The sequence below is a fragment of the Vidua chalybeata genome, chromosome 13, assembly GCF_026979565.1.
Source record: "Vidua chalybeata isolate OUT-0048 chromosome 13, bVidCha1 merged haplotype, whole genome shotgun sequence".
NCBI classification, from domain to species: domain Eukaryota; kingdom Metazoa; phylum Chordata; class Aves; order Passeriformes; family Viduidae; genus Vidua; species Vidua chalybeata.
This window is the reverse complement of record NC_071542.1, coordinates 524,186-537,384: the sequence shown is the minus strand read 5'-3', so window position 1 is coordinate 537,384 and position 13,199 is coordinate 524,186. Positions and strand designations below refer to the sequence as shown.

General features: G+C 44.3%; 1 protein-coding gene across 1 annotated transcript; it reads left to right on the top strand.

Annotated features, from left to right (window-relative positions):
• Positions 1–4,043: 4,043 nt before the first annotated feature.
• On the top strand, positions 4,044–12,809 carry CHRNA3 (cholinergic receptor nicotinic alpha 3 subunit). Its single transcript, XM_053954658.1, has 6 exons — positions 4,044–4,134; positions 6,065–6,204; positions 6,273–6,317; positions 8,035–8,144; positions 9,225–10,236; positions 11,661–12,809. The coding sequence occupies exons 1-6, from the start codon at positions 4,080–4,082 to the stop codon at positions 11,787–11,789; spliced, it is 1,491 nt and encodes a 496-aa protein (XP_053810633.1). The 5' UTR covers positions 4,044–4,079; the 3' UTR covers positions 11,790–12,809.
• Positions 12,810–13,199: the final 390 nt, after the last annotated feature.

Here is a 13,199-nt window from a genome sequence, read left to right as displayed (position 1 = left end):
AGCTGAAGACGGTTCCAGCCCTACTTGCCTTCATTAAGACCAAGCTGCAGTTCTGCCTAGATTGCCATTCCCAGGCAGCCTCAGATAAGGACATAGATTTAGCTGTGCCGAGCAGCTGCAGGGCTGCATTCCCTCCTGCCCACCCCCCCGTCCCTGAGGCCTGGGAGGGCTCCCCAGGGGCCCGAGCACTTCAGCAGGGCCGGGTGCCCGGCACTCTGAGAAGATGGGGAAAAGTATCACAAGTGGGGTGGGTGAGGCTGTCTCCAACCCCACGTTAGAAGAAGGAAGGGTTCACACTGTCACCCTCCCTTCCATTCCCCCTCCTCTAAGCACTGTGTCCCTGACACGGGCGGGGCAGGGAGGCGAGGGATAACTGTGGGACTGCCTGCCCTAGTGATGCAGCACACCCTGGGGTCACCATATCCTCCTCTCACAGAGGGGGCAGCCCCCTGGCCGTCTCCCATGGTGACTGGTGGGTGGTGTAAAGTTTAAATGGGTCACACGGGCTTTCCCCGCCTCAAACGTTTCCTTCTCCTTTTCGGACCTAGAGGGTAGAGCTGCTCCTCTGCAGGCACCTGTAACAGCAGCTGTGAGGTGAGATGGGGCAGGAACAGCCCCGGGAGCAGCGGGCTGCCTTCCCCAAGCAAGGAGATGCTGCTGTATGTTAGGTTACATCCCAACCACAGGTGCACACGCTGCCCCAGCTGCTGAACAGCCCTTTCTGCTTACAGAGAAGGCACAGGGAAGCCAGAGAAGCTGCCAGCACTGTGCAGGCAGTGTAAAGGTGAAAGCCCTTTAAATATCAAAATAACGCAGAACAGGGAATCTGAAAGAGGCAGTGCAGACTTAAAGGCTGCAGGAGCTGCTGCACAGTCCTTCAGGGCAGGAGGGAGAGAGACTCACCCAGCCAAGCAGCTATGGACGCAGCAAAGCAGCTGCAGACCCCTTTCTATTGTTTTCACCCAGCATCAACAGCACTTTGGGCTCTGTCCCACTCTTACCCTCCTACCCTTCTCCCTCTTACCCTCCCTGTCTCCCTCTTATCCTCCCCCTCACTGCCCGAATGCATCTGAAATGAGGCCCCAGGTGCTCCCATCTCAGAACTGGCCTTATCTCTATGAGCAGTAAAGACTGATAATGCTTGGCTCTGTAACTGCAGCCTTCAGCTGAATTATCCTCAGCACGGACAAAAGTTTTAGAAAGGATTTGGCAGCTCAGTTAGCAGCTATCGCAGAGCCCAGGCAGATGAAATCCTCAGACTTGACATACCCAGAAAAAGCTTTCAAGAGGCACATTGCTGGCCCCAGGGAGATCCCTGCAGAACCCGAGCTCCTCGTCCAGGAAATGGTGGGCTCTGGTGCTTTTCATACACTGTGGCCACCTTACTCCTTTTTAATCATGAGTGAAAAATATACTCTTTCCTACTTATGTTCTTGGGAACCACCTCTGTATCTTTAGCATTTCCAGATATAATTTAATCCATATCAAACTTCAGAACGAAAAATTTCACTCAAAGTCCTAAAATTCTGAAAAATCCAACCTCTTAAAACTGCATTTTCCAATTGGCAAATCCTATTTTTGCCTAACCCTCAGCAGCACCACCTACGTTATAGATAGAACTGCTCCCAGTTTAACTTGTCAAAGAATTACAGGGTTTTCCGCTTTTATTTTTTGGCAAGATTTTAAAACTAAAAGACTGGAGAAAAGGAAATATAAAAAATGTCTTCTTGCAGGCAAATATGAATATGATAATGTCCCAGCTCACTGAACAAAATAAACTTGAACATTCAAAATGTATTTTACACTAAAATTGTTTTTTCAATGGTAGTGTGCAACCAGTCTTTGCTTCCCTTCCAGTGAGGAAAAACCTCTGTTTGGTTTCTCTCCATTCCCTACCATTACAAAACTCTTTAATCCTGAACCAATCTTACCTTCCATCTGAACATGTAGAAATTCCAACACCACCACTCACCACCTGCACCAGATGAGTTTACTGGGGACTCTCTCTGCAGCCCTGTAGCCACAGCAAACTGGGAACAACTGGGAGCATCAATACCCCAGACCAAACGTGGGAAAATGTTCTTTTCTTCATCACCTGAGTTGATTAAGATTTGATCTTAACAAAGCAAAACCCCTCTAATAGCAGCATGTTTACTTAAGAACAAAGGCTGCATAGGTTGTTACTGCAGATGTTCCTGGGTAGAGCAGCTTCCCCCTACCCATACAAATTCTTCTTCTGTGTAGTTCTGCAGTGCAGTCATGGTGACGTGTTCTCATCACATTACCCTCCCCAGCCATAAAAATAATTCTACCACAATTCTGAGCTGATTTCACCAGGAGATACAGCACAGGATGTTAGAAACAAAGTATCTGTGCCATACAAACACCACTGAAAATTTCAGTAACTAGGCAAATTAAGCTAAAATATCTGTATTTCTTGATGCTATGGCTCTTCGCTTCCTCTCCAGATCAGTGTTTCCAAATTATTCAGGTTAAACACTGACTTTTGAGGAACACCAATTATGGTTTGATCTTTGAAGCTTTAGCTCATTTCTAGTTGGGATTAAAAAGAACAAACAAAATTCTCAGTTATAGTGCTGCTTATAGCAAGGAGACAGAAAGGGAAAACATTTAGCCTCAATGCTCTGGAAATGCAAAACCAAAAGTATCCACAACGGGTTAAGCTAAAAGACCAAGCAGCTGAGTTCTCTGGAAAAAAAAAAGGAAATAAATTCAAATGGACAGTAAAGCCTATTTCCTCCACACTAATAGAATTACAGAAATTATCATAAGACCATGTGTCTGGGGACAAAGTGAATGATGCTCTGAGAGATAGGGCTAACAGGATAAACAAGCTCAGTGCCAAGAACTGAACCCCATCTGGTGCTCTTTCTCCCACTGCTACCTCTTAACACAGCACCAAAGGGGGTTATTGCTTATCCTCCCCTAAGGGCAGACAGTGAAGCACCTATTGGTGCAGCTCCTGTCCCACAGGGCTTGCTTCTCATCAGTTCTAAAAATGGGGGTAGAATCCCATATTGTTCTCTGCCCCTTCCTCCTTTTACACAGATGTGTGCAACAACCAGTGCAGAAGCCTTGCATTACCCGGTCATTCCAGGTGGGCAGGGCAGTACAAAAGGTGATGTGTAAGTTAACAAGGAAGCTGATGGGCACCTGGGAAATCCTGATTTTATGGTTGAACTTCAAACAGCTCCTCCTTCTTTCTAGTGTCCTTTCCCATGAGCAATAAGGTTTTGTGGGATCAAGTTGGGATCCTGTGCTCATATTCCCCTTCTCAAATTTCACCTTTCTAATCTACAAAATAGGAATGGTCCAAAGACAGTTATTCTCAAGGGTTTGGTCAAGTTTGATTTCCATTCAAAGCCCTCAGATTCTTGCTAGATCCCAGCTGCTATGTTTACCACTCTGGGCTCAGATCCCACCAACTGTACATACCTTTAATTGCTCCTTGGGAATAGCACATCCTTTTTACATGGTCAAGCACACAGCATATGCTCCTGCAAGATGAGACACAAGCAGGAAAAAAACCTCAACAGCGTGATTGGAAATGAGGTCCCATGATCTCAGTTCACTGCTAAATCAGGCATCCCTAATGTCGATACTCATTTCAGAACAATTCAATTACAAGATTTGTATTAATTAAACTTCCCCTAGCAGATTGGCATGAGCTTCTGATAGATAAGGATCCTGTATAGCAGCTGGCTGAAAAACTCGTCAGTGTTGTCAGATTACCAAGCTCATTTATGCACCATTTTAAGGACTCTTGCCCGCTATCTGTGCCAGAAGACTGCTCTTTGCCTACAACAACATCTGTTTTTCCTGCACTTTATTTGCCGTGCCCAAAGCTCTGACAGCCTGGGTAGCTGGAAAGGGGGCAGCACAGCGAAGCTAATGGGAGCTGAGTGCGCAGAGCGGCGCTCAGGGTCCTGCCGGCTGCTGCTCGCAGGCATCTCACGCATCCCGGGAGCCGAGCCCTCCCTGCTCCCTGTGCTCCTACAGTCCTGCCAGCGAAGCTCATCCTCAACAGCCTCTGTGCACGGGCAGTAATTCATAACACCATGGAGAGCCTCAACACTCTCCTTCTAACTGCTGCTGTTTGCTTTCTCTGTCAAGGTGAGTGATCCTTAATTTGTTATTCTTTGATAGCGAAGGGAGGGTTGAAAAGGGGAGCAGGAGATGGTTTTGGTGCAAATAATTTTTAAGAAGTGCAGAAGCACTCTCCAACCGAAGGGGCAAATGTACAGAATTGTGGTACAGCTCTTTCTGTTACATAGCTTGTTGTTCAACCGTGAGAGGGGGGGTTGGTGTGTGTGTGTGTGTGTGTTACGTTTATCCTTACAAAGTAGTTAACTAGTCCTGATTAAAGGTGCCAAACAGGACACATAAAGCCATTTTAACATGAAGGAAAAGCACCTCGCACATAAGGGTGTGGTCTCACATATTGCAGAGAAGACAAGAAAGTGACAACATTAAAGAGCTTTAAGTACGTGCTGCAAACAGCACATCTCTCTGCAGATATGGAAAGCACGAAATAGTTAAACAAAAAAGCCCCACATGAATGCACTTCTCTAGAAACAGTGGATGCTAGATTTAATTAGGGTGCTGGTGCCGTGTAAAAAGGCTGGCAGTTTGGGATTGACTGTAATAGTTGTTAAGATCTAGGATTAAAATTATTTACCTAAAAGACTGGGGGGTATTTATTTCAGGAAATCTCAATCTAAGAGATAGAAGATATCAAGAAATAATATGGGCAAGACTGGCAGTTAAAAAGTGTTCATTTCTTAGTTAGCAAGTTGGCTTGAATGATTTCACTAATCTGAAAACAAAATTGCACTCCAAGTGAACAAGGGAAGGCACAAGGGGTTAAAATCAACCAAACAAAACCAAAAGCAAACAAAAGACCTTTTAGCTGAATAGTTTCACCTGAGAGGAACCCTTGTCTTAGGGAGAGGTGAGGTCTCGCAGATTCAAAAGTAACACCTTCTTTGTGTAGTCTGTCACCTGCAGACAATTCTGCCTCCCCTCCTTCTCTACTAAAAAACAACTGGCAGAAAATAAACATGTCCTTGCAAATATTCATATTTAATATAGATCCATATTTGTGTTTCAAAGGAACTGTAGAATATGTTCAACAGACTTCAGTTCGTGCCTTTGCCAAATTTGCATAGTGCTATACATTAATGACAAAACACTTTTTCTGGTGTTTTAGTTGGAATTCATGAGCATGTGTTGTCCAGAAGAGAGTTTAAGAGATGGCCTTCTAAAACCAAAAGGTCACTGGCTTCTAATAGTGTCAGGATGGTTATTGCCTAGAGAGTTGATAGTAAAATGGCAGTGTAAAATACAGGCTCTCACACCTCATCCTGAAACAGGTCAAGTACCTTGTTTAAGAATTCCAGTTTGAGGCTTTTTTTGTTGGCTACAGGGTACAATGAACTGCATTTATGAGTGGCAAAAGGACAATAGGACTCTACAATAAATAAAAACTACTTAGAATAACAAAGGAGTAATTAGCATATTTCTTTGAGTGTGCTATGTCTTTGAAGGTAACAGTTAATAAAATTTTAACCCTTTAAAAAAATATATATTTTAAGAAGTAGGGTTATCCTCACTGTAATCACGCAATCATGACTCAGACTAGAAAGCAAACTTCTCATTTCCTGGGACTCCTCCTACTGCGAGGCGTTCTTACCCCTTACCAGAGGCCTGGTCTGTTGGGCTACACTTTCCCTTTCCTCTGCTCCTTTGCCAGGTCTGGGGGACTGGGACTGTGAGGGGAAAGGCCTTTGCACCCCCAGTTCCTCAGTAATTCCCCGAAACTGTTTCTTTAACTCGTTTGCAGAGGTGTGTTAGAAAACCTGTGTCGTAGCATTACCTTTCGCTGCTCTCCTCGCAGCCCAAGCGAGTGCCCCCACGGCACACTCGTCCCCGCTTGGGAGGGGCTGGGGCTCAGCATCCCAGGGATGCTGAGCAGCCAGGGCAGCACCGGGACAGCCCTGCCCCGCACGGCGCTGGCCCGGAGCTCACCCCGTGCCCTCCACAGGCTGCGGCGGCTCCGAGGCCGAGCACCGGCTCTACGCGGCCCTCTTCAAGAGCTACAACCAGTTCGTACGCCCCGTCAAGAACGTCTCGGACCCCGTCATCATCCAGTTCGAGGTGTCCATGTCGCAGCTGGTGAAGGTGGTGAGTACCGGCCCGCCGGGCAACGTGGCAGGCCCGACGCTTCTCCCGACAACGCCTCTCTTTTCCAGGACGAAGTCAACCAGATCATGGAAACCAACTTGTGGCTGAAGCACGTAAGTAGCGCTCAGTGACAGCGCAGAGGGCACCAGCTCGCTGCCCCTCCAGCGCGGGAGTGTTCCCCGCTCCGCCGGGGCAACGCGGGGCCACGAGAGCCGCCCGCCCCGCGAGGCGTCTGTGGGCTGCGGGAGCACCGGGCTTGCGGGGTCGGCACCAGGCTCGGATCCCGCGGAGCACAGACGTATCCCGGGACAGCAGCCCGGGACAGGACGCCGGGAGAGCATCCTTAGGCAGCATCCAGGGACAGGATGCCGGCAGAGCATCCTTAGGCAGCATCCCTGGACAGGATGCCGGCAGAGCATCCTTAGGCAGCATCCCGGGACAGCAGCCCTGGACAGGATGCCGGGAGAGCATCCTTAGGCAGCAGCCCTGGACAGCAGCCCTGGACAGGATGCGGGGAGAGCATCCTTAGGCAGCAGCCCGGGACAGGACGCCGGGAGAGCATCCTTAGGCAGCATCCCGGGACAGCAGCCCTGGACAGGATGCCGGGAGAGCATCCTTAGGCAGCAGCCCGGGACAGCAGCCCTGGACAGGATGCCGGGAGAGCATCCTTAGGCAGCAGCCCGGGACAGGATGCCGGCAGAGCATCCTTAGGCAGCAGCCCGGGACAGGACCCCGGCAGAGCATCCTTAGGCAGCATCCCGGGACAGGACCCCGGCAGAGCATCCTTAGGCAGCATCCAAGGACAGGACCCCGGCAGAGCATCCTTAGGCAGCATCCAAGGACAGGACCCCGGCAGAGCATCCTTAGGCAGCATCCAAGGACAGGACCCCGGCAGAGCATCCTTAGGCAGCAGCCCGGGACAGGACCCCGGCAGAGCAGACCCCGCTCCCCCGCTCTGCGCCGGCGGTGCCGCCCGAACCCTTGCCCGGGGCGCTGCTGCCCCCCAGCGGCCGGCGCGCCGCCCGGCAGGCGGGGACAGAACGGGAGCGGGGCCGCGGGGACGGGGAGGGAAGGGAAGGGACGGGAGGAGAGCAAGGCTGCTACGCTTGCTGCAGCCGCTAAATACAAGATTTTTGCTTAGGAGACTTCCAAATCGCTGCCTTGGCAGACGTCAGCGCAAAGGAAGCACCTCGGCTCGGAGGTCCCGCACGGCGGCGCTTGGGGCTGGTTAGCTCCCGTAAAGTGACAACAAACGAAAAATGTGTACTTCATGTTTAAAAGTATTTTTAAAAATGCAGTTACTCACTGTTTCAGTCGGCTTAGAACCAACTTTGTTCCCACATTCAGCTTGATATTCAAGTTTGTTAAAATGGGGTTTAACAAGTGCTAGTGATAAAGGCCTGAGCCATAACATGCTGGAGCTCTCACTGAGCCAAGGTCCCTCAATGGATGCTCACAGCTTGCACCACCAGCCTCCAGGAAGTTATTTTCACTGTCCCATAGACACCTGCTTTTTTGAGATCAAAGTTATTATTACAATCCTACACTCTCTGAAGAGAGTGTCTTATTCCTTCTTTCAGCTTGTTCCAGCTACTGAGTAGGCATTCCTGGGACAGCCACATGTATATAATGTCTAGATATCTAGGCCCTCCTACAATCTGCATATGAACAAACACCACACATATGTGTTTGTTAAAGAAATATCTAAACACTGCAGTATCCAAAATAAATCAACCCAGGAAGTGGTATGACAGCACTTGGTTCAGATCTGGTCCACTGAATTTCAGTTTCTTCACAAACCTAACATAGACTTATTTCTACCATCATTAGATCTGGAATGATTACAAGCTTCGGTGGAATCCAGCAGACTATGGAGGTGCTGAATTCATCCGAGTTCCATCTGGCCAGATCTGGAAGCCAGATATTGTTTTGTATAACAAGTAAGGCTCTTGTGTATTTAACTTCTTAATTCAGGGAGAGAGGGGTGATGTTACCAGCTCTAAAAAAATCAGCAGCAAGTTCACAGAATGCACTGAAAAGCTGCTTTTCAACGCACCTGTGTCCTGCATCCCCCCATTGCTGTTCTCACCTTCATGCCAGCTATGTCAGCATCACTGGATGCTCTAACCTGGAGCTGCAAGTGAGCAGGCCAAAGTGAACTTGGCTTTTCCCCTTCACACGCCCCTGCGAGTCACAACTTTAACTGAAAGGAATGCAAATTCTAGCTTTTTAGCAGTCAAATTCACAATCTGACACCATTGACAAATAAAAGCCACAGAGAAAGTTTACTTTAGATGTCAATTTCTGAAACTGTAAAGAGCCAAACCATAACTAAATGGATCTGTAAGAACACAAGTCTCATAGAAATGGACTCAGCTACACAGATCCAAAACTCAGGTCTATGGATCAGCAGTGATGACACACCTTTTCAAACAGGGGCCTTAAAACTTCAAATTACCCTTTAATTTTACTTTAATTTTTTTTATATATATACAACTGGATCATATAAGTTAGCAAAATGGGACTTAAAATAACCTCTTACCAAATACACTCCTTATGCAAAGATACATATAACCTTAATCCCTCCTTCCATAGTTACTACCTGCACTGTCCATGAACAAGGTGGAAATACCAATAATATTCTAATCACTCCATGAATTCTGATGTGCTTGATCAATCTAGAATAGAATACAATGAAATAATTCAGTTGGAAGGGGCCTACAAGACTCATTTGTTATTTGCCATTTTGAATATTGATTGCACCAAGCCATGCTATTAATCAGGGAGAATATTTGCTTTCAGCTCCTCCCTGGTGAGTTTACAGAGCTGTTTGTTTCAGTTTAACCATGCAAATTTATGATGGCCACCAAGTCAGTCTTGCATGAGCAATTCAGCTCCAAGTAAACAAGTAATGGCTGACTTCCCCAAAACAGATTAAAGAGTTCATGTGTATGATCTGAATGTATGAAACTACCTGGAGTAGATAATTCTAATTTTTGCTATTTTTACTTGCTTTACAGTGCAGTTGGGGATTTCCAGGTTGATGACAAGACGAAGGCCCTTTTAAAATACACGGGTGATGTGACCTGGATACCTCCAGCTATATTTAAAAGTTCATGCAAAATAGATGTAACCTACTTCCCATTTGATTATCAGAACTGCACCATGAAGTTTGGTTCCTGGTCTTACGACAAAGCCAAAATTGACTTAGTTCTAATTGGCTCTACAATGAACCTGAAAGATTACTGGGAGAGCGGAGAATGGGCTATAATTAAAGCTCCTGGGTATAAACATGACATCAAATACAACTGTTGTGAAGAGATATATCCAGACATCACATATTCTCTTTACATCAGGCGTTTACCTTTATTTTACACTATCAATATGATTATTCCCTGTCTGCTGATTTCTTTTCTGACTGTATTAGTTTTCTACTTGCCCTCAGATTGTGGTGAGAAGGTGACACTCTGCATATCAGTGCTTCTCTCTTTAACGGTGTTCCTTCTTGTTATCACAGAAACTATACCTTCTACTTCCCTGGTAATTCCCCTTATTGGGGAATACCTCCTTTTCACCATGATATTTGTAACTCTATCCATTGTCATTACAGTATTTGTACTAAATGTGCACTACAGAACACCCAAGACACACACAATGCCTGTGTGGGTGAGAACCATTTTCTTGAACTTACTTCCCCGGATCATGTTCATGACAAGGCCTGCCAGTGATGAAGAGAATAATCAGAAGCCAAAACCATTATTCACTTCCGAGTTCTCAAACTTAAATTGCATCAATGGCTCTGAAACCAAATGCTGCAAAGATGGCTTTGCTTGTCAAGATACGGCATGCAGCTGCTGTCAGTATCAGCGCACAAAGTTCTCGGATTTCAGTGGCAATCTCACTAGAAGTTCAAGCTCTGAGTCTGTAGATCCTACACTTTCATTTTCAGTTCTGTCACCAGAAATGAGAGAAGCTATTGAAAGTGTGAAATACATTGCAGAAAATATGAAAATGCAGAATGAAGCGAAAGAGGTAAGAACGTATTTTACTGTTACTCAAACTGCAGATACCTTTTGCCATTAGAGTGTTTGGTAAGAAAAAGTCCTCAAACAAACAGATAAAACCGATAAGAGACCATTATTTTATACCAGTAAATTACACAAGCTGTATTACAAATATGTGCAATTTTAAACTTACCTAACTGAGAAGCAGCTTTGCTGCCCAGTGATCTCTTTATTGACAGTATATATACTGAGTGAGGCACTTTAAGGGGAATATAACAAAGCACCCATCCCGTGAGTGTGGAAGTTAGGATTTTCCAAGTTATAGTCTTAATAGTGGAATTTGCTTACCCTATGGCCTTTAGAAAGTTATATTCTCCCTCCCACAGCTTACCCTCTGTGAATGTCCCTCACAGTGATGATGGTGCTCATTCTGTTGCTGCTGCAGAGTAAAGTGCTGTAGCTAAATGAGGCAACTTCCGCAAGACAGGGACCGGAATCTTTCATAAAGCTGCATTTTAATACAATAAAGGAGAAAAAAAAATGAAAAGGTTTTTTTTCTACCATATTCCTCAAACGTACTATGAGCAGTAGCTCACAGTTTTCAAATTGCCAAACTATAGCACTTCATTCTAACTTCACTTCGTTTATATTTAAATCAGAACTCTATTTAGATTTAGATTTAGTTGGTACAGAAGATACAGGGTTGCTTTGGGTTTTTAAGTTTCCCTTAACAAACAAGTTCTAAGCTAAAAAGAACAAATTTCAAAACCAACAAGTTCTTTTCTTATAATTCTTGAAGAAAAACAAAAAAAAAAGAATTGTAATCTCAATAGTAACAAAAAATTATCACTGAGTTGCTATTAATATATAACATATAGAATACTTCATTGTCACTCTTGCTATAAAATTTACTGTAAATAAAAGAAAATTAGAAAAATCAGGTGTTTTTTGAAACTTGGTTCCCTCTTTACATGAAGGGTACAGAGATGAATTTTACATCATGCATGAAAACAGTCAAATTTCAGTGCTACATAATACAGTAAAAAAAATAATTATATACCAGTTAATCTTTGCTTTTTCCATACTACCTAAAGGCCAGTAGGAGCAGTCTGTTTCAGTAACATTTTCTGGAGAAACCTGTTCATCTAGAAATGTAAAGCTTTACACTTTCATTTTTGGGATAGAGAAGTTGTGTCTCCTCAAGTCCAGTTTCTTGGTGAACAACCTTTTGGATTTGAAGCAACAGCTTTTGGCTTTGCTCCAAAGACCATATTCAAATAAAGCTTCTTCAGGATTAATTCATTTGTCAGTGAAAACAAATGTCTAAGTTGTGCATTCATAAGGATATCTACCTGCAAAAAAACTGTGCTTCTTGTATGAAATAGTATTATTGCTAATGCAACTTACTCACCTACTAAACATGACAACTTGCTATTCTTTTTTTCTTTTCAGATTCAGGATGATTGGAAATATGTTGCCATGGTAATTGATCGTATTTTTCTATGGGTTTTCATCCTGGTATGCATTCTAGGAACAGCAGGATTGTTTTTACAACCTCTGATGGCTGGAGATGAAATGTAAAAATTAAATAAAATGTTGTGAAATCAAATAAAACTGCCAATCAACTCTGCCTCCCTCTCCCAGCATCTCATGTCTCTTCCATGTAGTAGAACAAGGATCTCTCTTGGCTTCAACTTCACTTGACCAAGGCAGCTTTGTTCAAAATGCGGAAAAAGGAATTATTTGGAACCTTTATGAAAACTAATCTCAAAGTAATACAAGCTATGCTTTACAGCTACTCCCTGCAATAACTGAAGAAGACAGAGGCAGCATGTTAAACTTTATAGGAATGATTTAAGAAGGGGTTAATAAAGAAATGGAAAATTACACGAGCATTTGGAACGTCAAGATGAGTTGAATGCTTTGGGCTACTAGGTTTGTTTTGTGGTCCGGTCCCGAGCTTCCTCAGAGCGTGCCAGGATCTTCTGGAGGGAGTTCATAGACATAGGAGTTCATAGTTCCATTAACACCCTCACAAGGATACAAGGTGGGAAGCACAAGTGCCAAACAGCTGGAGAGCAGACATTGCCACCTGCTGTACAAACTGACCCACACAACGGCAAGAAAGGACTGAGGAGGGGTTTGTTACAAAGGGAAAACAGATAGGTAAATAACAGATGATGGTGATAAAGCAGCCATAAAGTAAATTCTGTGTATCCCTAGATTGCAATGTATGTGAAGGCTGTCGGAAAAAAAACCTGCTCAAACCTAATGATGTTTAGAATTGTGTACAAGTAAAACACACAATAAGACAGTCTGCAAGTGATGCAAAGGATCAAAATACTCAGACAGAGCACTTTGGATACAGAGGCATCCTGCTGTAGTGAAGCGTTTTATGCCAAGGTAAGGCAGATAGAGAAAAATAGTCCTGTAAAGTGTGCTAAAATTGTTGCTTAGGCATATATAGCTTCTTTTTTTTTTTTTTTTAATCAGTAACTGCAGATTATTTAAGAGCATGAATAAAGAATGCAACAAAACACTGTAATCAGATAATATTTTTAAAAAATACGAACTGTTCTCTCTGTACCAAACCGAAAACTTTGTGGAAATACAGTGTATCAAGTGATATAATATTTATGAAAATAAAAATAATCAAACTGTTGAAAATTGTGCCCTTTTTTTCATTTATTTTGAGCGAGTGACAGAGATCTATATAAGGTAGTACTACCTACAGTTCAATACATTCAGCAGTAAGTTACAGACGTAAAAGTTCATGCTTCTGAGTATATTAACATTCTTTTGTTTCAGACACACCTGATAAGCAGAAGACCCCAAGGACTCCAGTGTCAACTGTGTTATCTGAATCTATCATGATCAGACTAGAAGTCACTAAAAGAAATCCATGCCTTTGCAAAAACTGAGTTACTATAATAATAAAGAGAGTGACTCCACTGGACAATGTGCTGCCCATCATGATGTAACTGGGCAGCC

Coding starts and splice junctions, on each gene's coding strand:
- CHRNA3 (XM_053954658.1), top strand. CDS start 4,080: ATGGAGAGCCTCAACACTCTCCTTCTAACTGCTGCTGTTTGCTTTCTC. Junction 6,205..6,272: donor TGTCGCAGCTGGTGAAGGTG/GTGAGTACCGGC, acceptor TCTCTTTTCCAG/GACGAAGTCAACCAGATCAT. Junction 6,318..8,034: donor CCAACTTGTGGCTGAAGCAC/GTAAGTAGCGCT, acceptor TACCATCATTAG/ATCTGGAATGATTACAAGCT.